The sequence below is a fragment of the Cicer arietinum genome, chromosome 3, assembly GCF_000331145.2.
Source record: "Cicer arietinum cultivar CDC Frontier isolate Library 1 chromosome 3, Cicar.CDCFrontier_v2.0, whole genome shotgun sequence".
In the NCBI taxonomy this organism is placed as follows: Eukaryota; Viridiplantae; Streptophyta; class Magnoliopsida; order Fabales; family Fabaceae; genus Cicer; species Cicer arietinum.
In genome coordinates, this window is record NC_021162.2 from 57,213,031 (window position 1) to 57,239,623 (window position 26,593).

Below are 26,593 nucleotides of genomic sequence, written 5' to 3' on the forward strand. Positions count from 1 at the left end.
TCTCTCTCTCTCTCTCTCTCTCTCTCCTTCTCCATCTCAGCCTTCAACATAACTAATGGCAGATTTGGATCATCTCAATTAAATATATCTCAATTTTTTCTAATTTTATTTATTTCTTATAATTTTATTTTATATTATTTTTTTATTTTTTTTTATTTAAAATGAAAATTTATATCATATATAAATCATGAATATAAAATTTTATATAAATTTAAAATAATTTAATATATTATTAAGATAAATTAAAATTATTGTCATAAACATTTTTATTAAGTATCATTATTCTTTATAAGACTTAATAATATCTCAAATAATTTATATTTATGTAAAGTTTTACAAACAAACCTATATGATATAAATTTCGATCTGATGAAAAAAAATTAAAAACAAAAGTAAAATTTAAGAGAATAAAAAAAATTAAAGAAGATTTAAATTGAGAAGAGTCAAATTCAGTTAATAACTACAAATTTGGTTGGAAGTTTCAAATTGATGCGGTTATAACTTTTTGGACCTTTTGGTTGAAATCAAAAGGTTTAAAAAACATATATATTTAATTTTAATTTTATAATTAAAATTGAAATTTAGATAGTTGATTCTCAATCTAGCGGTTACCATGTTTTCAATATATAAATACTGAAAATTCCGACAGCAGAAAATCTGAATCCAATAACTAGCACTATGTATGTTTTGCACCTGCATGCATTGGCCTCCATGCACATGCATTTGTTTTCTATTAGCTAGCTACACATGAAGCTTCTAGGAAGCTTCCTCCTTTGCCTTCAAGCATATCTTCAACCCAAACATGATATTTTGTATGATATTTTGTGTGTCACTCTTGCCAATTATGCAAGTAACTTGTTTTTCCAAATATATATATATACACACACACACATGTACACATTTCATATTCAACAATATAATATATTTTTTAGCCATCATTATTATTTAATAACAGTTGATTAGAGAATTAATTATTAGTGTTGTAATAAAATACATAGATAGATATTTAGAGTAACGTTTAAATCAACTTTTGACCCTCAAGTATTTTGATCGAGTGATTTTGTCCACCTATTTTTTTTTTTTTTGGAGCGATTCTAGTTCTATAAGGTTTCTCATTTCTAATTTGATAATTTACTATCAATTTTCTCTCAAATTTGCACTAAGGTGGCACAATTAATTGTCTTGGCACCTGACACACAATGTCAGTGTGACTTTAATTAAAATTAAATTGTCACGTGAACATAAAATTAGAGGAAAAAAATTGTCAAAAAATAATTAGAAGAATTGAAAAGAGCTACTAAATTCGAAAGGAGAGAAGCATAAGACCCAAAATTGTTGGGAAAACTAGATTTAAGTTTTAAATAATTCTATGAAGTTGTTGAAATGTTAACTTTTTTAATTGAAGAGTTATCGATCTTGTGATTATACTCTTGAAGGGCTGTTCAAAACGAACCAAAAAATAAACCAAGCTGCTAAATCAAAATCCGAACCACACCAAAAAAACTAAATTGCGAGGGATAATTCAAGAATCGTGATGGAATTTTTGTGTTTTTAGTTTAAAGCCATATTTTTAAAAGAAAAAAACACTTTATTCATATTTTTATTTATCGCAAAATATACAAAGCTAAAGGACTGTAATTCAAAAACATTTCATATTCTTATAATAAAGAACAAACGAAATTCTAAAAAAAACCTACAGAGAATTTCATAGGTATATCATGTCCTAATAATATTTTATTTTAAATAAACTTAAATATATTTAAATCTAAAACTTATATTTATAGTATCTAAATACATATTATAACATCAACACTCTTTATTGATAGAATATTTTTTGTGCATTTAATTTGATTTACAAGATGAAAATTCAAATTTTTTTTTTTACACAATTTATTAGTTAAAAATGTAGTTATTAGTTATTATTTGTTGTTAGTCTAAATCTTGGTGAAAATAAAACCCAAGTAGGATGGAGGATTAGTGACTTACGAGGTTTCCTTGAACTTTCCTCTGTCCCTATCGTTATTACGGAATATACTTATGTACTATAGTAGTGCTTGGTGTTGAAACAGCAACCATATATGTGAATGTGATATTGTGATACGTGGATATTGTATTCAAATGTTCCACGCCTACACAATGATTGTTTAATTTCAAATAATATCCATGCCTACACCATGTTGATTGTTTAATTTCACATAACATGCGTGATTATTTGTAGATTTAAATATACGTTTAATCTCTATAAAATATAGATTATTTTTTTTAATTCGTTCAAGTTTTTTATTTATTTTCTTTCTGCAAAATTCAAAAGCATAATTTTTTGTCTCTATTGTTAATTGTCATTAAAAAATGCTTAGATGTCTAACAAACGTTGATGTGACGTTGAATATATTAGTTAGCATTTTTTTTTAATTTTTTAATAATTAATAAATACTAATAAATACACGAGACGGTTGATATGCCACATAAGTTTGATTACCACTGAGACAAGTACTACCAAAATGAAAATAATAATTGGAATCAACAAGAGAATTACCTATTAAGGGAGATTTGCAAATTCTACAAGAAAAGTCAAATAAATTGAAAAAAAAATATTCTTTAATTATGTAAAAACCACGAGACAAAGTAATAAAATATGAAACTAATTTAGATGATGAGATGATATTATTAAAAGAAAACTAAATACATTATATTTTTTAGTTTGCGTCTTAATTTAGTGAGCTATATACAAATAAATGGTTGGGGTGTTACAATAATGAGGCAAATCATCAATTTGTTGCAATTTTGGAATCCATTTATGTATTCACTTTTGAAAGTTTCTTCTAATTGTATTTAGTGGATGTCCTTATTATATAGTTGGCCTTCGTATATATCCATAATACATCACATCTTTCAAGTTTCAAAAGCATTGGAGTTTAATTACAAAGACTTCCGTACTGTAGTAGTACGTAAACGGTTGGAGATAATTCCGTACTTCAAAGGAATATGTTAGCAAGTCAAATTTTGTCAAAATAAAAGTATAAAACACCAAAAACAAATACTAGTGTTCAGAGCTAAAACGCCAACGACTAAAGTTATCTACTTTTGTAATTTTGTTTCCAATTTAATATTTTTATTAGTTGTATTTTTATTTTCTTATTTACGAAAAATAATTTTATTTTTTAAAATTTAATTTTTTTATCTTTCAATTAATATATTTATTATAATTTTGGTCTCAATCAATTTTGTTTTTACTTTATTTATTTATTTTGACCCTGATGTTTTATCATATTTATGATAATAATTTTATACTTTAGAATTTAATTTTTTGATGTTTCAACTTTTTGATGTTTCAAATAATAAATATTTTGTAATTTATATTTTATTTTTAAAAATGTTTTTTTTATTTTTAAATGTATTATTTGATTATTTGACGAGATAGATATATATAAATTCATATGTATTTTGTTGCGTAAACATATTTAATATAGGTAAAATTTCATGCGGTTTTTTAAGTTAATTTTAGGTAACAATTTAATATTTTATTTATTTATTTTTATTGATTTAATTATTTATTTAATTTTAAGCAACAATTTTATCATTTATGTCTTAAAATGTCAACAACGTTATCATTTTTTTAATATATAAATTCAAAAAATTTACCATTATGTTCAAATAAAATTAACAAAATTAGTAATCATCTTAAAAAAAAATCTATATTTTCATCAAATTTATAACTTAAAATTTTAAATAAATTGAATTATTTTTAAAACAATTAAATTCAATTGAATATTATTTTTATTTTTAATTATTTTTAAGCGTCAATAATTTTTATATTTGATGAATTCATGCCGAGACATGATAAAACGAATGATTCAACTCAAATAAAATAAAAATAAAAACTCAAACAAGAATTGAAATTGATAAATAAAATTAAAATTGAAAACTGAAACGAGTTTTAGTTTTTGAAAATTTCATAACAAAATTCAAAAACCACGGGAACGGTCTTTAATTAGATATATAAATAAATAAATGAGCTTCATAAAATATTAAGTGAACTAGTCCTAAATAACTCAACTCATTTACCCCGTCAAACTAATATTATCTCCTAGAACAACAACATGATTTTAACAGAGTAAAAATAAAAAATCACACATAGAAATACAAGACGATTAATAACGTAGTTTTCCTAATGGTACATATGTTTATAACCACATAGCAATTGTAATTATGTATTATTAGATAAATAAATTAGAATTTCAGTATTACAAATAATATTTATAATATCGACAGTTCATATTACAACAATACAGATAAAATGTACTGCAGAAGGCTATCGCTTCGCTTCAAACTCCTTTACATATTATATTCAACACTATCCTTAATAACACCGAATGCTTGACACTAATCAAGATTCAAATGATTACAAAGAGACACTATCCAATCCATTAGTATCTCGTGAGATTGAAAATTGTGGCACGAAAGTTGCCGCAGGTGGAGGGCTCCACCAATTCCTTGTCATAATTTGCATCATGTGATGTTTTTCTATAGGAAGCCAAATTGTGCAAGGAAGTTGTTCTTATCGTTAATATCTAATATCTAACTTCTTATCAAGCGAAAAATGTATAGAAACAACTTGTGATTGAGAAAAAGGTTACTCATCATAACCCTACAAAAGGTTTATACATGGTCCTAGTCCTACATTATGTACCTTGTTGTAGGTAATGGGCCTAGGTTTGAAATGATTTTTACGTAACTGTCTCTGTCTCTTCTAATAAAGTTTATTTTTGAGATTTCGTTATTTTTAATATAAGACGACTTTTAAAGTTTATAATTATTTTAATAATTTCATAACAAAAATACTTCTTTTTTGCTAATTAAAAAAATGTAATTTCGTTTTCTCTCACTTATAATATCAATTGAATTGAATTTATATAAAAAGTTTTTACATCGTCAATTATATAGAATTATTAGATCATACGTAACGTTTAATTTTAATTTAATTATTTTTAATTTATATACTAATTAATCATGATATTGACTATTGAGCTGTATAAATTAGGAAACTCTCAAATACAGTTCTAAGAGAAGAAATTTACTCACCTATTCCGACTATAGAGAACATGCCATTCGATAGGGAAATTCTTAAATTGCCGAATCTTGATTTGATCAAGCTGCTCAATATTGAAAACAAGTTATAGCCCTTACCCTGAGTAATTATACTGAAGCACATAATTGGTTGAAGATCGCAAGGTGTTTTGAATAAGAACTCTTTGTTTATTATTTTCTTATTGTTATTATAATTCTATATGTTATATTCTATATTCTCTATAAAGAATATATAATATAACATATAGAAAATCTATTATTCTAAATATGTATTCAATTTGTTATAGTTTATTGTCTGTAGTTGACTACGTTAAGTTTTTGTTTTTTGTATTGACAATACAAAAAAAATTAAATTTATATCATGTGTAAGAATTGTGTTTACATCATATTATATAACACATTATTTTCAATACATACTCTTTAATCATTTAAAAATTCAAATGAATCAAACTAATTATACGGAGTTATATTATTTAGTGAAACTCATTTAAATTGCAAACAAGTGTAGATAATATAGATTAAAAAAAAAAGTGTTAAAAAAATATGTTATTAGACCTATAAAAAAAGAGTATATTACTATTACTCCTCGTATATATTTGAGCATACTACCTTTGTTCTAATACATTAACTATTATTTAGAAATGTTTTGTCTCATTCGAAAGTACTAAATTTATTTATTCATTGATTTATTATTATTATTATTATTATTATTATTATTATTATTATTATTATTATTATTATTATTTAATACTAAAAATTTATCTTATAGAAACAAAAGAGCTTATAATAATATTTTTTCGGAAGAAGTTTTTCACCAAATGTCCAAGTCGGGGATTAGAGAAAAAACATGAAGACTTAATGATATTGATTAATTTTTTTATGTTAATTTCATTTTATTCATTGGTCATATGAGCAACCTTAGTGGTACTATAAGATTGAGTCACATCATCGTTCAACGTCATCGTCTACCACTTATGCTATACCATGATAGTTGCATAGAAACATTTTCTTTACAATGTTATTTTTTTTTTCAATTAAAATCCTTACCATAATCATTAAAATTTATATGATAGATATAGATTTTTGAAATCGCCACTTTTTACGAAAATTATAAAAGTAACTTTTTAAGTATTTTTTACTATTAATGTAAATATGACTATGCCATTTCATTTTATCTTTAACTATAAATACTTGAGATGAATTTTATGGTATATTAAAAAACTTTTTGAAATATCTCAACTAATTAAACGGTAAAAGTGGGAGGAGAAGATATGGGGAGTAAAAAAGTGAGAAGGAATATGGATATAAATTTTTTGCGGGAAATTCAAAAAAATACCCAATACTAGTTGTTGGGGGAATGCATCTAACAATTCCCATTTCTTTTTATTTTTATCTTTTTCTTCTCCTTATATATTTTTTTCAAGATGTGTCAATGATTGTAGATCATAACTAAATTGATACCATTGGATGATACATAATTTTTATTAATCCATGTTGTCAATTTAAAAGCCCTAGCAATCACCTTTCTTGGCATTTTTTCTTCATCCACTAGAGATGGGTGATTGATGATCAATCTTAGTCTAGAAGTCACCAATCTAAATTGCTAGGTGCTGCCAATTATGCAAGATGGGTAGTTGTTGTTAAACTTTGGTTTAAAGGACAACATCACAAGGATAATTTGTTCAAACAATCCAAGGATGTCGCTGTCAAGGATTAAGACAATTAGAAACAAATTGATGCCTCTCTATGCCAACATTCTTTGGTTTTCAATTGATGTCAAACGTCAATCTCAATTTCGCTCGTTTAAAACGTGTTACAATGTGAGGGCAAATGAGACATATTCCAATGACGTTAATCGTTTATACACTGTAGTGACTAATCTTATTTCCATGAAAAAACAAGAAATTGATATGCAAAGCTATATAAGTAAGCTTGATAGTTTGATTGCTGACTTTGATACACTTATGCCTTTTACTAATAGTGCTGAAACACATACTGAACAACGTGGAAAATTCTTTATGGTTCTGGCCCTTACGGGTGTTTCACCGGGTATTTCCAGATTTTAACTCAGTTCATAACCAAATTCTCTCTAGTGCTAATGTTCCCTCATATGACATTATTTGCGAACAACTACTGCATTTTTCGGCCATTTCAACTCCCGCTCGAACCCCTGCTTCTCTCGATTTTCCAATTGAATCTACTACACTCGTCTCTAATTCTTATCAACGAGGTGGTAGAGGAGGAAAACGTGAACATAATTAGGCTCGAACTAGTTGCAACTATTGCAATCGTTTTATCTATGCTGAAGCACAATGTTACACCAAAGCTAATCAACTGCAACCCCAAATCCTCAATGTTGCTCAAATTGAGGCCACTAAGACAAGTGATCAAGTCACTTTTCATTCACATAGTATAATGAGTACGTCAAGCCGAAGGCACAAATGCAAACTACCTCACAAGTTCCCTCTATTGCTCAGATTGGTAATTCTATAGCCTTTGTTACACATTCTTCTTCACTTAGACCTTGGTTACTTGACTCAGGTGCCTCTAATTATATGTTTGGTAATAAATTACTTTTCTCATATTTGACTTATATGGACAGACTATTTGGTTGTCCATTTAACTTAATATCCATCAGTAAACTCACTTGTACCTTACCTTACTATATTACATTTGATAATGGTTATGATCTTGTGTAAGATCAAAGTATTGGGATGACGATTGGATTAGGGCATGAGTCTCAAGGCCTATATTACCTTTCAACACCTACAACACCGATTGCATGTTCAGTCGTTGAGTCTCCACATACTTTTCCATCAAAGTTTGGGCCATCATAGCCTTCAAAATTTGCATCTAATGGTTCTGAGACAATCAAAAGTGTTTACTTTCGAGTGTGAGTCGTGTTAGTTCAGGAAACATATTAGGTGTTTATTTCCTAACAAAGTTAATAAAAAAGTTGTGTCTCCTTTTGCTTTAGTTCACTTTGATATTTAGGGTCCGAGTCATGTTGTTTAATGTTTGAGATTTTAATATTTTGTTACTTTTATTGATGATTTTTTTCAATGCACTTGGATATTTTTAATAAAAAACCGCTCAAATATTTTCTCAAATTTTTAAACCTTTTGTTCAGAAATAAACACACAATTTGATACTCAGATAAAATATTACAAAGTGATAACGCTCAAATATTACAAAGTGATAACGCTCGCAAACATAATTCAATAATAAATATGACACATAAAGCTACATCTACAATCTACATATTTATAATATTTTTTTATTCAACAATTTATGTACAATCTAAACAAATGAAAAAAATATTTCAATAATAATTTGAATAAAATGTACATATTGCACTGTTATAACCCTCGTTTTATTAATTTTTTTCAAGTAATGACACGTTAGTTACACGTTAAGAAAAATTCAAATCATATATTAATGAACAATAAAACCAATAAAATATTGTATTTTGAAATCCATACAAGATATATGATATTGACAAAAAAATAGAAAATAATATTTTAAGTTGAATTTATAATATTTAACAACAAAATATTTTTTTTAAATAGCTAACTATTAAATATTGGAAAAGATTAAAAACTATTTTTTAAAATATTTACAAAACAAAATTGAAATATAGAAATTGCTCCTACAAAAAATTAATACAGAACTAGAAATCTGTAACCTAATTTAACTATTTTGTCATAAAAAAAATTAATTAGAATTACTTTCGGTGGATGTTGGATATCTCAACTAGTTTGAACTCAAAGTTGAGGAAACGAAGAAGTAAATGGAGCATATTCAAACCCTAGAGAAGAAGGAAAATAAAAATAATACACTAACATTTTCCTATACAAAAATAAATTATTTTAACATTTTTTTAATAATATTTATTTATTTATATGATATTGAAAAAATAATTGAGAAGTATTTCAATTTTGGCACCTCTTATACTGGATATCCGAATCCGAGTTAACTATGTTGTATGAGTTTAAGCCTACTTATATTAGTTTATCTAATTTAACTAGAATTGTGCAAATGTCTTACATTATTAACATTGTATATAGTAATAATAAATGAAAATGTCCTAATGTAATTTTTTTTTTGACTTTCATGTCAAAAGTGATATATATATATATATTTAAACCATAATTAGGAGTTTTAACATGGAAATTAACTCTCTAAAAACACATAAAAATTATTTTATATTTTGTTTATTTTTAGTGTGATACATGTTTGGTAATTATTTGAGTTGTATTATTTTTTGTATACCAAAATATAATTTTTTTTACTATGTTTATTATTTATTATTTTAAAGTATCATATATTATAATAGCGATATTTTTTTTTTATCAACACAATATCAAATTTTTTAGAGATTGACTTACAAAATTTTATTTATATGCATGCACCATTACTGTTTGTATTTTTTATATGGTTAACTAATCATAACCATTAAATCATTTTGATTTTAATCATAACAATTTTTACTATCACTAATATAAACGATTGTGTAACTTTTTTCATATCGTCGTCACAGATAAATTAAACTCTATCTTAAATGATAGTTCCTAACCCATGCATGACCCAAGTGCTTAAACTAATTTTTAAAACATGTGGCATAAATTAAATATTTATTGATTTTATACATTAAAAAAACTACAGTAAATGTTAGCTCTATTTCTTTTGAGAAATTGAATGAACATAAAAAATCCTTTGAAATAACTACACATAACAAAAATAAATAAAGGGAAAAACAAACAAATATTCTTGGGTCACTTGTTAAAAATCTAATTGTAGAAAAAATATATTAATAGATTAATAATTTATACTTTGAAATTGTTAAAAGTGAAAATTTCTATTCAAATTTCTCAAAAGAACGCCCAATAAAACCTGTTTTTTTATTTCATTTTATTTCACTTATTAGCATGATCCAAAAATAAAAGATACATTTAGTTATCATTAATAAAGTTGACCAAAAAAATCTTTACAATAAATACTAGTATAGTAAAAATCTTTTCAAAAACAAAATTATCAACATTAAATTTTTTGTGGTCAAAGCATTAATTTTCTTCAAGCCATGTAATTAACCAGATCAAAACAGCTAGCCGAGCCAGAACATATTGGGCCGGTTCAGCCCATTACCATGTTCCATCACATAACCGCGTCTTCATTCCGATTTTTAATTTGGGGGAACAGCCTGGTTTGAATTTTGCTTGCACATCGAAACAAACCCCGCCAAATTACATCTATACCCATAACAGTTCCACCATCACGCACTCTATTTATCAACTGCAACAAGGACATAACCGTCATTCCAACCTATACATCAAAACCATCACCGTTACCGTAGCAAAAAACCACCCACCGGAGCCAAATCTTCTATTCCTCTCCATTTCCCTCTCTCTAAACCAGATCCGAACAACAACCTAATCCTAACCCTAATCCTGAATCGAATTTCACAATTCGATTCGAATTTCGCGAATCGGTATGGGCGATTTCAACCTCGCCCTCGTGATCGTAGCAATAGTGGTTTGTGTGATCGTGTTCCTTGTCAATGTGTACCTTCTCGTGAACTACCAGCATCCTGATGACGTTAACCAGGCTTACTTCCCCAAATTCGTCGTCGTTTTGGGACTATCGGTGGCCGCAATCTCTATACTTATGCTTCCCGCCGATGTGGCGAACCGGCAAGCTTGCCGGCACGCTATTTACAATGGCGCGTGTAATCTCACGCTTCCGATGAAAGACCTTTGGCTCGCTGTTTACATCATCGATGCCATTCTCGTCTTCTTCATCATTCCGTTCGCAATGTTCTACTACGAAGGCGACCAGGACAAGTAGGTAGTTTTTTTTTTTTTGTGAGGAATTGAGAAAACGGTTTTTTTTTAGGTTTGGATTTGAAGTGTTTGATGTTTGTGAATTTTGTTTGCAGGAGTATTGGTAAAAGGATTAAGAGTGCATTGTGTTGGGTGGTGACGACTGCTATAGTGTGCGCTCTTGTTCTGGGTATTTTGTATGGTATGGATGATATCAACTTTTGTTAAATTTGAAAATTTTCTATTACTATTGTGTGTGTAAGGTAGGACTGAGTTGTACTTTGTGTGTCAGTTGAAGTGCATTTTCAAGGACTGAGAGGATTACGTGAACCTTGGGTGGTTGGATAATGGATTGAATTTGTTTGATGTCAATTTGGTAGTATAGGACTGTTTATTAACGTGAAAAGAAATGGTGGAGTTAGGGTAATTAATGCATTTGGGTCAATACTTGAAATAGTGAGACTTTGCTGGCACATTCTTTGGGATTTTTGCAGACAGGAGAGGAGCAGCCATTTAAGAGTTTATTATGTGAGTGAGAATGTGTTGGGTGTTGTGGCTCTTAGTTTAGTGAAGGAGTCTTGGACTAGAAGGATCATGGGAAGTGGAAAGTTTTTGTGTTTTTGGATAGGTGCCAATATTAGGCATTAGAAGGATCATTGGATTTTTTCACAGCTGTCTCTAAATGTGAAAAAATGTGTTTTTTGGGTGGGTTATTAAAATAAAAGTGAAGAAAGAGTGGAGATTAATTTTTGATTATTTGCAGGTTTTAAGGAAAGTGCTGCTTTACCAATTTAAGTGATTTATAAGTAATTTTTGGTGATGGATTAAGAAAAGGAGTGGTTTATGTTAATGGGGAGGCAAGGTGGCAGAATGATTCTTGGACTTGGTGAAGATAGATGAGAAGTGTGGGGAAGAAGACCCAAACATAACAACAAAAGCTTTTCCCAAAAGAACAACTACAGTTATTGAACACTTCAACTTAAAAAATCAGTTTGCTTTCCCTTATAACGGTAGTTGGAGTTAGAAACCAAAAAAATGCTTAAAAGCCTATCTACATGAAAACAAAAATACTTGACAAATGTGAAAATATTACTTGATTCCATAAATTCATGATTCGCAATTATAATTTTATATTTTTATCAGAATATGATCTGAGTATCAGAGTATAATAATAATCGCAATAAGAAGGATAAGCATCTTCATTCATCATTTCAAATTGAATTGTAGAAAAAACATACAATCCACCCACAATCAAGTGTAAATATTTCAAATCTGATGTGGTTTAATATGAGCTTTGTCTGATTGTGCTTTCATTATGTGATTATATATTAGGGGTTGTTGGTAAGGTGGATTTTACGGTTAGGCATCTTTCTTCATCAACAAGTTCATTTCCTAGCTCATGGGGACTCAGTAGTGGTCAACAATGTGTTGGAAGTGGTGCCCATCAGGTATTCTTTCCCCTGGAATAGTTTATTATTTTTCTACTTCTGTTATTTTCTGAACAGAAACAGTAATATTTTTGTTGTACTGATTCTGTTTTATTGTCCTCTTTGTCCTTAACAGTGCTCAGCATACTCTGCTAGCCCTTCATCAGAGAAAACATGGACTATGCGTTCAACCTTTCCAGAATATGTTGTAGCTCTTGCTACTATTGTTGGATCTGTGCTTTTTGCTGTAAGTTCATTATTCATAAAACTTATAACTCCTGCTTCAAATTCAGTCTAGGTTTAGGCTTGGTGGTGATTGTCATGTCCTTCACAAGTGTATGTGAATTAGACTTAGAATATTGTGTTATTTTATTCTCTTTAGGGAATGATATTGTGTTAACTTTCTAGATGTAAAATATAGGCTTTCCATACCGCATTATAGTAAGTACAAGTTTTGCTATCTGTGGGATTTACCATTTTGTTGTCACTATTCAATGCAGATATTTGGTGGTGTTGGTATTGCTTGTCTTCCGCTAGGACTTATATTTTCATTTATCCGACGTCCAAAGGCTGTTATCACTCGCTCACAGTATATCAAGGTGCTATATGTTGTTATTGAAGGAATTATATTAAATTGTTGATTGTATGCGTATTTCTTATATGATATATGATATGCCATACTAACATTATGACATGGTTGGTTGGATACTGTAGGAAGCAACTGAACTTGGTAAAAAAGCAAAAGAGTTGAAAAAAGCAGCTGAGGCACTCCATCAGGAAGAAAGAAGTGGTGCAAAGGGTAGAAAATATCGTAAAAATGTAAAGGAAGTAGAGAAGGTAAAGAAATGTTGGTGATTTATCATTAGTCTTTACTGCATTCTTTTTATGAGGATATTCGTGTTGGCATGGGCTTTCTATATAATATAATTTAACTCATCGTCTTCTAGTTTGGGGAAGTAACTGTACAGTTACTGAATTTTCATAGTCTGTGTTGTGATTCTAGTAATTTGCTTATCTTACATAATTTCCAGGAGTTGTTTCAATTAGAAGAAGATGTAAAACTTCTTGAAGAGATGTATCCACAAGGGGAAAAGGTCGTTACTCAGATTTTCAACTTTTTAACTTCCTGCCATAATCAATGTGTAATCAGTAATGATTTCCCTTCTAACTGATCCTGCATGAATGCAGGCTGAGACAACATGGGCACTAACAGTTCTTGGTTATCTGGCAAAACTTGTTTTCGGAATTCTAGGGTAAGCAGTAATACATAACAATAAAAGTTGCTGTGAATGCATGGTGTCTGATGACGTTTACTTAGTTTTTACAAAGATTACTTAATTAAGCAATTATGTTTCCCATGTAATATCTAACTCAAGTTTTTGAAAATTTTGACAGGCTGATTGTTTCAGTGGCATGGGTTGCTCATATTATTATCTATCTATTAATTGATCCTCCCCTTTCTCCTTTCCTGAATGAAGTTTTCATCAAGCTAGATGATGTCTGGGGTATGTTGGAAGTTGAAATGCGCATTCAATATATTAGCTTTTCTATATGTTATCTTTCCTACTGATTTGTTATATGCTGATATTCATTTAGTTATTCTAAGTAATGTGTGTTGTTTTCTGTTTTAACAGGTCTGCTTGGCACAGCTGCGTTTGCATTTTTCTGCTTCTACCTTCTCCTTGCTGTGATTGCTGGTGCCACGATGCTTGGTTTGAGACTAGTTTTCATCACTATACATCCCATGAAGTAATTCAATTGATCATTGCATTTTTCTGTTTTGATTATGTAATATACTTACTGATAATTCACTACGTAAATGCTTCTGGCAGGTGGGGAGCAACTCTCATGAACTCTTTTCTGTTTAATGTGGGCCTTATCCTTCTTTGTTCCATTAGGTCAGTATAGTCTGTACCTTCAATTCAGCCCTTTCAAATTTTTAAATTTGTAATGTCAAAACGAATTACATGATTCATTGTTTGAGTAGTATTATAAGTGTTTTGGAGCGTTGAGAATAGTGTTGTTCTACATAGTGTGAGACACTTATGTTGTCGTGATAATGTCAACAACCTTGCTGAAAGTTCTGTTGTTTTACTTTTTCAGCGTGATTCAGTTTTGCTCCACTGCATTTGCCTACTATGCCCAAGCAACTGCTGCCCAGGAAATATTTGGTCACACTTTGGAGTCTCTTCGTGGAATTAAATATTTGTACAAGTGAGTTAAGCTGGATTTCTTTCTTGTTTCTTCTGCCTCTCGTCCCCTGCACTTTTACTTGGAACAGTTTTTCCTTATTTTGTAACTAGTAAGTTTGGACCACACAGTGGGATGGCCGTATTATTTTTCCTCCTTCCCATTCAAACACCAAAAATTGACAAACAAGATTCTAATCTGAATGCTGTTGTCTGATATGTACAGTAAATTGGCATGACACGTTAGAGATCTGAAGACCTGTAGAACTTATTTTATTTTTCTTTTTGGATGTAATTAGCATAAGCTGTTTATATGATACCCAAGTGGGTTTAGTTTTTTACCATTACCCACGATGACATTGTCTGACTTGCTGGTTATTATCATATTACAGGTACAATGTATTTCAAATTGCATTTGTTGTTTTGGCCGGATTGACCTTTGTGTATTATGCTGCCTTTGTAAGTGTACCTCAGAAATGGATCTTCCTGGTTTTTGTGCATGGTAATATTCTTGTCGATACTAAAAGATTTTTGATTTGAAAATATCAGGGATGGAGAAGAAAAAAGCCTAGCGGCAGGTTCCAATTGTCTACATGAGGCGTGGCGTAGCCCTGAGGAATAGTCTCTGAAAGTAGCTGTTGGGGGTTCCTTGTCTCTTGTCATATCCTTGACAATGGTTTTTATCTTTGGATGTGCTGAGGCCTGGATTTGTTTCATGTTAGAAGCTATAGGGTAAGCTGATCATCAACTGAGTAGAGAATCATTGTATGCAGTCCACTCATCAGATGGGTTCTTGAGCTACAACTTCGGGTCTTTGCTTCTTTTGTTGCCCGTGTATGTATCACTATTTTCTTTGTTTGATTTGTGTCATTAATTCTGCTCAATATATATGTAATTAAATATACTGTTGCTTGCGCGGAAAGAGTACTGGATTACCACAATACTACGAGGTTATGCAACCCTTGCAAAAGAGAAAATTGTACCAGCAGTTTTTGTTTTTTTTTTATGTTCATGTTTGTGTAGCTCATTCTTTGTGTAATAGATTTCTAAGGATAGGAACTTCTGGGCCTTTCAGAATGTGTATTACCGTTTTCAAGTCTTTTGCATCTGATGTTGAAAATTGTTGATTACCGGCTTTGTTTTTACTTGTCTCTATGATATTAACAAGATTGTGAGCGATCGTAGTCTTTTGATAAATTCAATTTTGTAGTTAAAAGAGGCATGAGAAACAATTTCTCTAAGTAAGCAAGTGGAACTCATTTTTCAGTTGACTCTATGAACCCACCACAATTAGCTTGCAGTCAGATTCAACAACCCTTCCCAATCTAGTTTTTAAACCCATTGTAGAGCATGAAGCAAGCTAGGCTATAGTAAGGTAATACTATCTGCACCCATAGTAGGAGCCATGATGAATAAATGAATTTTCATCATTCACAAGTAAATGTCATGCCAATGTCCACTCTCTAGTCATTTTGAAAGGTGCTGATACTATATTACACCATTAGTACGTTGTGGAGGCTTTTGACCAACCAACATCTTCATGCTGAATGTGATGCTAGTTACACCATCTAGTTCTACTCCCCGAGAGACCACTCGCTTTGCTCCAAAGAATCACGAGTAGCCTTGTGCTTGTAACCATGCTAGAGTTTTTTGGATTATCAAAATTCATTTTCCTAGGAATTAGAGTTAAATTCTTTTTTAATTGAAATATGTTTAACAATTTTCTAGGAAAAACTCATGGAGACTGAATTCAAGCGAATACTTCAGACCAATTTTAAACGAGTAAATCACTATTTTAATAATTGAAAATACATGATGTTGTCATTTTGGTTATTGATTCTGCAAAAAAATTCAAATTAGTCATCGAATCACCAAAATATTAGTAACAATCGTGGATTATTTTGACAATTCATGGACTTTTATAATAATAAATTGTATCTCTCAAAGACTATTTGGATGATTCGATGACTAATTTAAATTTTTTGCTAAGTCAAAGACTAAAATGACAAAGAGATTAAAATTGTGATTTATTTAATTTTAAACAGAGTGAAAATTGTAATCCATCTAAATATAATATATAGAGACACTGAGTAGTCCAAGAGCCAAGAATGAAGCAGAATTTCTTTTCATTGACTTACATAATATATTAAAGACCTTAATTTTATACTTTTGAGAGAAATTTGACAAACAAGTTTAATTGAAAAAATAGACTTTTTTGTGAATAAAATGGGCTAGATCCAACAAGAGAATTAATAAAAAAATAGAAGCCCTAGAAAAGATCACAATTATGCCAATAAAGGTGAAGAAAAAAATCAGAAATAAAGTCATAATTGGCCTCAACATAAACATATCCAACCTTATAGTTAGAAATAACAAATTTGATTTTCCTAAAATGAGAAATTAAAAAAATGATTACTCATTTTATTTTTTAATTTTATTCTCTAAAGTGAGTAGTTCATTTTAGATAAATCAAAACTAAACATAACATTTAAACATTCTAGAGATTTAGGATCTTCCTTACTACACTCGTTCATGAAAAGCAAAACTACAACCCAAGATTTTTATTCAATCACCATTCTCTTATAACTACAATCTAGAGCAAGCCTTTTAACCTATTTGAACGGCTCAAAGCTCCACCATAGTAATTGAACATGATCCAATATTGTAGGAAAATCCAAAGATTGAATCTCCCATCCGGATTGGAAACAACCCAACCCCAAGTTGCTCGACCATCATAGTACGTAAAAGCACCATCTCCATTAATTTTGATTCATCCATCATCAGAACCTTCCACACACTATTCCGAGTCTTCGTGCGATTAGGACTAATATGTGATAGTAAACTCTGAAAATATAACCCAAGAATGACAAACAACACTGAAAATTAAGGGTATTCACGTCTAAATCAATCCAAAATAAAATTATAAATTGATCTAAAAAATTAAAAATCACCAATTTGAATATTACTAAATGTATTTGGATTTTCTTTTATGAAAATCGAATTTTATATTCATTTTCTTTTATTGAATGTATTATATGTTATAAAAGAGTATAGTAGTCACTTTTTGGTGAACCAATATAATTCTTAATGTCTTTTCATCCTTACTCTTTATTTTATATTGATCATCATCTCACATATATCATAAACACCATTCTTAATTTCACTCTTATTATTTACTCCAAATAGTTTTTCACAGTAATTATAAAATTTTAAAAGCTTACAATTCAAACTCTTCACATCTTAAAACAAACAATTCCATTTTACTTCTAACATAAAATTATTATAGAATATTTTCATTCCCCTCTAATTTCAAAAAATGGAAATTTTAACATCCTATTTTATTACATGTTTATTTTAATTAATAATAAACAGAGTTAACAAGTTTTTTACAAATATTTAAAAAAAATGAAGTGACAATATTAAAGAAAAATGAGTTTACAATTTAATAAAAAAAAGTGAGAATTTAAAAAAAAAATTAAAAAAAGAATTAGCTACCAATTTTTAAAAAATGACCTATATATTTCATGTAATCATAAATAAAAAATAAGACTAGATCAGCGTTGACCAAGTCAAAATAAAGAGGGACCAACCATTTATAAAATGCATTTAAGTTAAAGAGTTAAAATTGCAATTTTAAATTAGATAGACTAAAATCGCCAAATTTTAAATTTGGGAGACTAAAAAATATTTTATAATAATAATGATAAATGTAATATATATATTTTTTAAATTTTTAGAAGAGATGATAAATTTCATTTTAATTAACTCACACAACTGCGAATCTCAAATTCGAACCTGAAATAAAACGTCCAACCTAACAATATTGATATGTGTCAATTGAACTAGGACTTAAGGATTAATAATAAATGTATTTAGAAACTTAAAATGAAGGACATTTTTTTTCTAAACAATACTTAATGTATAAGAAGAGAAGTAGTAAGTTGAAACCAATATTAAATGTGCTATTAACACATTTTTTTAATCCATTTTCTTAATGCAAACTCTTCTATTAATTGAAATTTAAATGGGTTTGAAAAATTCATAAAGTTCCACATATATTAGTTTGACTTATTTGAAATTTTTAACTTATTAAAAAGTGGGTTGAGAATGTATTGCTAACATAATTTTTACCATTAATAACTAAAAAACAAAATTACATTTCTTGGATAGAAATTAAATAGAAATAATTTTGTAATGAAATTATTAATGCATATAAAATTTTAAAAATTATTTTATATATTAAGAACAAGGTTGACGAGTATCATAAGTGGTACACAATAGATCAATAAATAAAAATTATTAAAAAAATTTAAAACAGTCGAGGAAAGTTTTGTCAGAAGTAATAGTTCATGATTGTTCTCATCTTTATGAATAATATGATGATTAGGCATGACAATGGACGAAGTAGATTGGATGTAAAATTTAAGTTTCTATTCTCGTCAGTGACAAGATCATGTTTCTCCGCTTACACCTATTCATATATATAAAATAATAAATTAAAAAATTATATTTATTATAATTAATATAATAAAATATTAAAATTATATTTTCTATCGATAGAAGATTATAATTTATAATATTAAAAAAAATATTAAATATGTTACATATGTATATAAAATTTAAAATGACAATAATATTATTAATAAGACAAGTTTGGGGGCGGAGTGAATATAAATACTCTCAAACTCGTTTCTGTCCCCAAGTTTTAACTTCAAAAAAAACTTACACATGCATCCAATCAAAACAGATTTTTCCGCCCAAATTAAAACGAATTCGAGTGGATACATGCGGGTGCAGGTTGTGTTGTCATCACTAACGAGAATCTTAATATCGATTAAATACAACATAAATATTTATTTTTTTGCACTTTTGTTAAATTAATATCATTTTAATCATTATTTTAATCATAAAAGTATTATTAAAATTTACTTTTAAAAGATAATATTTACTTTTGTTAAAATTTTAAATATTTTTTAAATACTGATTAACCTTAAAAATAATTATTAATATTTATTTTAAAAGACAATATTTACTTTAGTTAAAATTTTAAATATTTTTTAACTACTGATTAATGGTACACGATTTAAAATTAGAACTTGCATTCAAAATAACAAAATGTCAAAAATCAGATTTATAACAAGAGACAGAGTCGGTTCAGTAAACATCATTTAACACCTTGGATTGATATAGTGATGAAATCTTTGGCAGGGCTCTGAACTTGTCATTGAGTAAGTCAACGGTCTTGTCTTTTTTTATTTTTTCATAATCACAAAATTTCTCTATATTTCTCTTAAACAAAATTTAAATAAAAATATTAATTAATATATTTAATTAAAAAGCGATACATCACTTCTTTAATTTTTTTATTTTTTATTTTAAGAGTAGTGCATTTTTTTTCATAAAAATAGTAACGATGAGGGCAACTCCGTTGCACAATTTGGCTTATTATAGCGTACCATCACAGTGACGAATATTGCACAAAATATCGAGGGGAGCCAGAGAGCTGCTAATATTAACTAAATATTATATTTGAAATTTTTAGAAGTCATATAGTTTTTTCTTTTAGAGTTTCACATAATTCATACCAAGTTGCAACAGTTAGAATTTCAATTCTCACATGTTTTACAAGTCATACAATTTTCATAAGTCGCACAATTTTCACAAGTCACACAAGTTTTTAGAACTTCACACAATTCAATCAAAAAAATATATCAACTTTACGATTTTTATCTTTGTCGAAAACTTTCTTCTTGAAAAGTGTATCAATTTTCTTATGTTTAAATATCGCGTCACTCCTAAAAAATACACATATTAACTAAGTTTGATAATAGTTAGTAGTTGAGTTGCTAACTAAAGTGTTATAGTTTGTTCGAAATTAATTAGTTTATTCTTCGATATTAGGTAATTTATCTATATACAGAGCTTGTTGTATTAATTTATTATATTTTATTAGTATAAATATTATATATATATATATATATATATATATATATATATATATAATTAAAAAAATACATGGGATGCCATGTCCCCTAACCGCTCCCTATTTTTTCCCCTATTCTAAACTTATTTTTCCTGTTTCTTTTTTTTTTTCTTAATTTTTTTCCTATTTCATCTCAAAAATTGTAAAAGTTTTTTCGAATTTCTTCTTTTATTCTCATTTTTGCGTTGAAAAAGTTTTTTCCGATTTCTTCATTGATTTTCGTTGTTATGTTGAAGAAGCTTTTCCTGATTTCTTAATCATTTTTTTGATTTCGTCTTTGATCAATTTCCTCTTCAATCGATTTCGTCTTCGGTCAATTTCCTCTTCAATCGATTTCGTCTTCGGTCAATTTTCTCTTCAATCGATTTCCTCTTCAATACGTATTCATCTTCAATCATTTTATCGGATTTCTTAACAATTTATGATTTACTATATCTAAGGAGTTGCTTTTTCTCTATTAGCAATTTGCATTGGTTGAATGATTTAATTGATTTAAGTATTTTATATTTTAAAATTGATTTAAAGTTTTTCTATTTTCATATTATAATAATAGAGCAAAAAACATATATGAAATTTCTCATCGCTCAAATTTAATCGAAGAATTTTGTTGAAATAATATCACGTAATTTTTGTTAATATGTATTTTCCTTTAATGACTTTATATAAATATTGCTTTGTAATTCATGTATAAAGCTTGCTGCTAATGCTAAGATCAATAGCCGTTATAAATTCATGATATTTGTTTATTTATGAAACCACACAGGCAAGTAAACATTCACATGCTTATGTTTCTTCCTATAATCCTAACTTCATAGTATAATATATAATCTTAGATATAGTTAGCTATAATCTTATATACTCTTTATTTTTTGTTTTGGAACTTATATCTAGGTGTGATGGTGTTTGTTTGTTTGGATATGTCGGTGTGTCTGATATCGTGTATAATGGTTTTTGTTTGTTTTAATTTATGTAGTGTTTGTGTTGGTTTTTGTGACAAACGTTCCTTCTATTAAAGTATGATATTATTGTTGTTTCTTTCCATTTTGTCTTGTTTTATTTCTCTATTAATTTATTTTTAGAATTGCTATACTATTTAGATGATGAGTTAGAAAAACACTCACATTGTTCATTACAACATTTGACAGGAAAATCAAATCTAAAACTTTGAAGTAGGAATTTCCACTACACATACATTTCACATATGCAATTCTAGTATGCTCCTAAATAAAATCCTATAATTATAAACAAAAAGAAAAACTAACACGTGCCATAAAGTTACATGTTTAAATGATTTAAAAGTAAACATTTTAATTACATGATATATTAAACATGTTGACCTAATAAAATACATTAAAAATAAATTACAAAAATATTTATTAATTTTTGTAATTTCATAACTGATAACTTCATTTTTTTTATAATTCATTTATGTGAAAAATATTTTTATTATTGTATTTTATTATTTGATGGATTGATAAATATAAATGCATTTATATTCCGTCACCTCAATATATTTAATATCATGTTACTTAAAAGTATATTATATCAAGGTCAAAATTTTAGGTTGAGACTAAAAATATAATAAATGTGATGATTGAGAGACTAAAAATTTTATTTAAAAAAAAATACAATTGTTGTGAACATAGTAAAATAAGGGTAAAATACAATTGAACAAATCATTAAATTGGTAAACAAAATTACAAGTCCTTGTTAAAAATAGATAGAAGTCTAAAAAATGGACAATACTAATTACTTACCGGCGTTTTTCTTAAAATCTATACTGTTTTTTTTTATATTAAAAAAAAAAACAAAACTATACTGCTTTCTCAAAAAATTTCATTTATGATTTTCCAGTGGCTTCAAAAAATCACGAATAGGCTTTTGGAACCGTGGCCATAATGCATAAACTCTAAAGTAAAGGTCATTGAAACTATCCATGTGGTCCAGCAAGAGGTCTTTTGGATCTTTCTGAGACATAGGAACCTATATAGTACGAGACATATTTTTAAGAAAAACTAGGTGCTAAAATTTTAAATTGAAAAAACTAACTATATATTAAAATAGGAGGTTAAAATAGGTAAACCATTTAAAAGATTATATATATATAATCTTTGATCGTTGCTTTTCATCGTACTGTTTAACATTTTTCACGTATCAATTGGTCAATTAAAGCAGAGTCAAAAATTGCATTTACTCACATAGTGTAAAACATTGGTACACACACACTATGATATCTCTACCTCTTTTGTCATTTATTTCTGCCGCTACTGGTACTCACCAAAGCTTAGATATCTCTACCTCTTCATACATGAATGATTTGTGATCATTCTTTAATTTAAAATCATTTTTTAAATTGTTTTTTTCCTCATTTTTTTAAATAAATTATTTACAAACATATTTAGTTTTTGTTTCATAATTTTTTATATTTGTTTGTCTGCGTGCGACGTTATTATTCATTTAAATGCGATGTTTCTTTCCGTCTTATAATAGTATTTGTTTAATTTAAATTAATAGAATAATTTAATTAATTACAAATTTTAATGAAAGACTTTATCGATATAAACATTACAAATCCAAATATATGAATATTTAAATGAAACAATTAAAGAGCAAACAAAATCAAATTAATTAATTTCACAAATCACATGGTGAAAAACCATGGTCAAGTAATTATCATCCATTTATTATTAAGCACGTAAGATTAAAGGGTACCATATTTCCTTAAGCACAACATTGAAACATTTTATTCTGTTATTTCTTAAAGGATTCTATGAATTTAAGACATAATTCTAGTTCCACACTACATTTCAAGGGAAAGGCATGTTGGAGACATTAATAGTTGTGACTCCATCAGGAAGAACAGGATCATATGGTGAATCTTCTCCAAATTCAACTGACATGTCATGCCAATATAGACTTGGTTTCCACTCTGCTTCGTTGATCACCTTCAATATCTCATCCGACACTATTTTGCTACCCTCAATTGACAGATGAACTCCATCACTAAAAGAATAATCAAACCACCAAATTCAATTATTGAAAATGTATATTTGGACAATTTTAGTTTAGTCACATACTAATCAAATATAGTAAAAGCAGAGTTAAAAGAAAATTAATGTATCTGATTCAAAATTTGGACTAAATATTTCAATAGTATGTATGAGAGTATACTTACATGAAGCAAACATCTCTCCAATCATCTCTAGTCTGAATTAAAGACCACATATCAATGGCTTTGATATTCTCCTCGCGACACATCTCTAAACACGCTTCCGAATATATTCGACATGCTTCATTTGTCCTTATGAGTTGCCCAAATTCATTACTGGATTCATTCCAACAATTTGTTTATGTATATCATATTAGATTAATTATTTAATTAATTAATTATGGATTGATAGTAACCATAATTTTTTTGTGACATTACGATTAACTAATAATCAAAATTGCAAACCTACATGTTGTTACTGATTTGTGCCTCATTGATGGGAGGAGGACTGAGAAATATAATTCGAGTTGTCTCTGACAGACTCTGCCAAACAATAAGAATTGTACCATACATAACATTCATAAATATGAGATGAGAACTGAATTATATGCCTTGACGACCAAGTTAGTCTAATTTTTATGAGATGACTAATTTTTTTTAATAAAATTTTATATGTTAAAGAAGTAATATTTGATGATATTTTAAAAAGTCAAAATAACTCATAATTAAATCTATAATAACTAACAATGTCTTTTTTAGTATAAACTATTTGCAAGAAACTGATCTTCAAATTATTCAAACTACCCTGATGACATGAGTAGCTTTGCCACTTATTATATGCATAGTGGTGTACAATGGTGTAGTTTTAAAACCAAATTTATGTAGTTGGAAAATATATTACTAAAATAGGTTAAGTCATACATAACATGAAAAAATAGATAGCATAATGATATTGGATGTTTAACAACATATTGAATTTGATTGACAAGATTAAAGAAAATAAGTATATGATACTCTATATATAGAGCTCATGGAAGATTAACCACCTAATTGTTATTAGTAACAACCACTAACTAATTCCTAAGCAAGTTCAACTTATGAAGTATTAACTAATATTAAAAATCACTAAGGAGTTTTAACTAACTCAATAGTCATTAATCAAATATTACATCTCTATTAAATATAGATAAAAAAAATAAGTTCCATAATAACAATTAAGATAATAAGAAAGTAAAACAATTTGTACCATAATATTTACCTTTATATGGATAGCAATCTTCCTCATATTTTCTATGTATTCCTCTAATGGTACATGAGGACCAACGCCACTTGGATATGGACGATAAGAGTCATTACCACCAAAGTACACAATTACTAGTGCTGGTTGCTCAGTTGCATTCTGGATAATTACAAGTGTTGTCATTAAAATAAAAATATCATGTTTAGTGATATGAAGTTTAATATAATCTTCCCAATATGTCAATGCTACCTTTCCGGAAAGATCAATATGTCACGTGCAAATTTTTTTTGAAGCTAAACTATTATAACATTTTAAAATATATTTGTTGTGTTCATTTATCATAGTCCTAGTTTGTAAAACAAATGTCTTAAGCCAAAGTCGGAGTCACTATATTTGTCACAATATTTGTTAATTACATCAATGTTTATGAGACCAAGACCGTTTGTAATTTACTATTTTTTTCATGTTAAATAGTGAGGGATAGTTTATGACATTTTATCTTATTAATGTTGAATAATTTGTGTCATAATACTAATTTATGGCTTATATTCTAATATAATTTATTTTTGAATAGTTATGACTTATGACCGTTTAAATTATAAATTAATGTCATAATACTAATTTTGAAAATAAATATTTAAAAATATATAATTAAATATTATTAAATGACATAAGTTGTTGAAAAATATAGATTTATGTCAATTACATTTGTTGTCGTTGGCAATTTTTTTTATTACAACAAGTGTAATTGTTGACAAAAATTATTTATCGTAACTATACTATAATCATTGTGATATTTCAAGTAAAATATAATAATTATAGTTATACAAATATTAATTTTAACAATGATATCAAGTATCGTTACAAATTATTTTTGCTACAACATTTATCTCAACGACAAAAAACAATATTTTTTATTGATTAACAACAACTTTATAGTTTTTAAACGTTATTAATCGCTGCCAAAAATAATGTATGTTGTAGTGTAAATCCAACCTAGTTGACCATGATAATATTGTTCTTTACAAAGAGAACCATGATAAAAATACCATGCAAGACTTGGCTAAAAAAAAAGAAGAGTACATCGTACCAAAACAATAATAATATTTGATATAGTTAGCTATATATACCACATCAGTGATAGAGATGTTACCGATAGAAACATATACCAATTCATTAGTGTGATATAAACGAAAGCATTTTCCACAATGGAATGGTCAATACCTTAGGAAATATTTTATCCACAATTTGAAGAGCACGCCTTGAATTCCATGCGGCATATCCACGTAAAATTACATCCACCTATATATATATATATATATATCATGTATATAATGTTTGAGTAAAAAAATATTCAACTAAAATAATGTAGCGTGTAGGCAGGATAAGCAAAAGTTGTCCAATGTATTATATATATTATAATAAAAGAGCCGTCTTAAATATTTATAGATCTCTTCTTAAGTTTTATTTATTTATTATTATATCTCATTTTTTTTAAATTAACCAAATACACTGGACAATAAAATTTATATATTAAAATGTCTTATTTTTTAAATTTTTAAAAAGACACATCTTGTAATCACTTGAATTTTTTTTTTTAATAACATGTCGTATTCTTGGGATGCGACCATGTACTAAAAAATAAAAATAAAAATAAAAATAAAAATTTATAAATAGTCGCATCTTCGAAAACGCGACCTCCTATTGCAGAGTAAAATATTATATGTCATGTGATCACATTTCGAAGATGCAATCTTTTAATGTTAAAAAAATAGAATATTATAATATATATTTTTTGACATGGTTATAATGGTTAGTTTTTTTCAAAAAAAGGAATATATATATATATATATATATA

At 27.8% G+C, this 26,593-nt stretch overlaps 2 protein-coding genes across 2 annotated transcripts in view; one reads left to right on the forward strand and one right to left on the reverse strand.

Moving 5' to 3' along the window:
• Nucleotides 1–10,439: 10,439 nt before the first annotated feature.
• Nucleotides 10,440–15,653, forward strand: LOC101513239 (LIMR family protein At5g01460). The gene is made up of 14 exons (XM_004492387.4): nucleotides 10,440–10,928; nucleotides 11,024–11,109; nucleotides 12,240–12,355; nucleotides 12,471–12,581; nucleotides 12,835–12,933; nucleotides 13,049–13,171; nucleotides 13,366–13,428; nucleotides 13,523–13,587; nucleotides 13,730–13,839; nucleotides 13,969–14,083; nucleotides 14,167–14,232; nucleotides 14,438–14,548; nucleotides 14,916–14,982; nucleotides 15,073–15,653. The coding sequence occupies exons 1-14, from the start codon at nucleotides 10,579–10,581 to the stop codon at nucleotides 15,118–15,120; spliced, it is 1,530 nt and encodes a 509-aa protein (XP_004492444.1). The 5' UTR covers nucleotides 10,440–10,578; the 3' UTR covers nucleotides 15,121–15,653.
• A 7,455-nt stretch (nucleotides 15,654–23,108) lies between these two features.
• The window catches only part of LOC101513567 (GDSL esterase/lipase WDL1-like), a 5,620-nt gene continuing 2,135 nt past the window's right edge, over nucleotides 23,109–26,593 (reverse strand). The window contains exons 2-6 of the mRNA XM_004492388.4: nucleotides 25,960–26,037; nucleotides 24,754–24,894; nucleotides 23,965–24,038; nucleotides 23,682–23,831; nucleotides 23,109–23,509 (exon numbers count right to left, since the gene is read on the reverse strand). Of these exons, the coding sequence (XP_004492445.1) occupies nucleotides 23,314–23,509; nucleotides 23,682–23,831; nucleotides 23,965–24,038; nucleotides 24,754–24,894; nucleotides 25,960–26,037 (639 nt within the window). The 3' untranslated portion in view covers nucleotides 23,109–23,313. The remainder of the gene's footprint in view (nucleotides 23,510–23,681; nucleotides 23,832–23,964; nucleotides 24,039–24,753; nucleotides 24,895–25,959; nucleotides 26,038–26,593) is intronic.

Excerpts from the sequence above, each read along its gene's own strand:
- LOC101513239 (XM_004492387.4), top strand. The coding sequence starts at position 10,579 with ATGGGCGATTTCAACCTCGCCCTCGTGATCGTAGCAATAGTGGTTTGT. Across the intron at positions 13,172-13,365 it reads ATGTAAAGGAAGTAGAGAAG|GAGTTGTTTCAATTAGAAGA; the intron begins GTAAAGAAATGT and ends CATAATTTCCAG. Across the intron at positions 13,429-13,522 it reads TGTATCCACAAGGGGAAAAG|GCTGAGACAACATGGGCACT; the intron begins GTCGTTACTCAG and ends GCATGAATGCAG.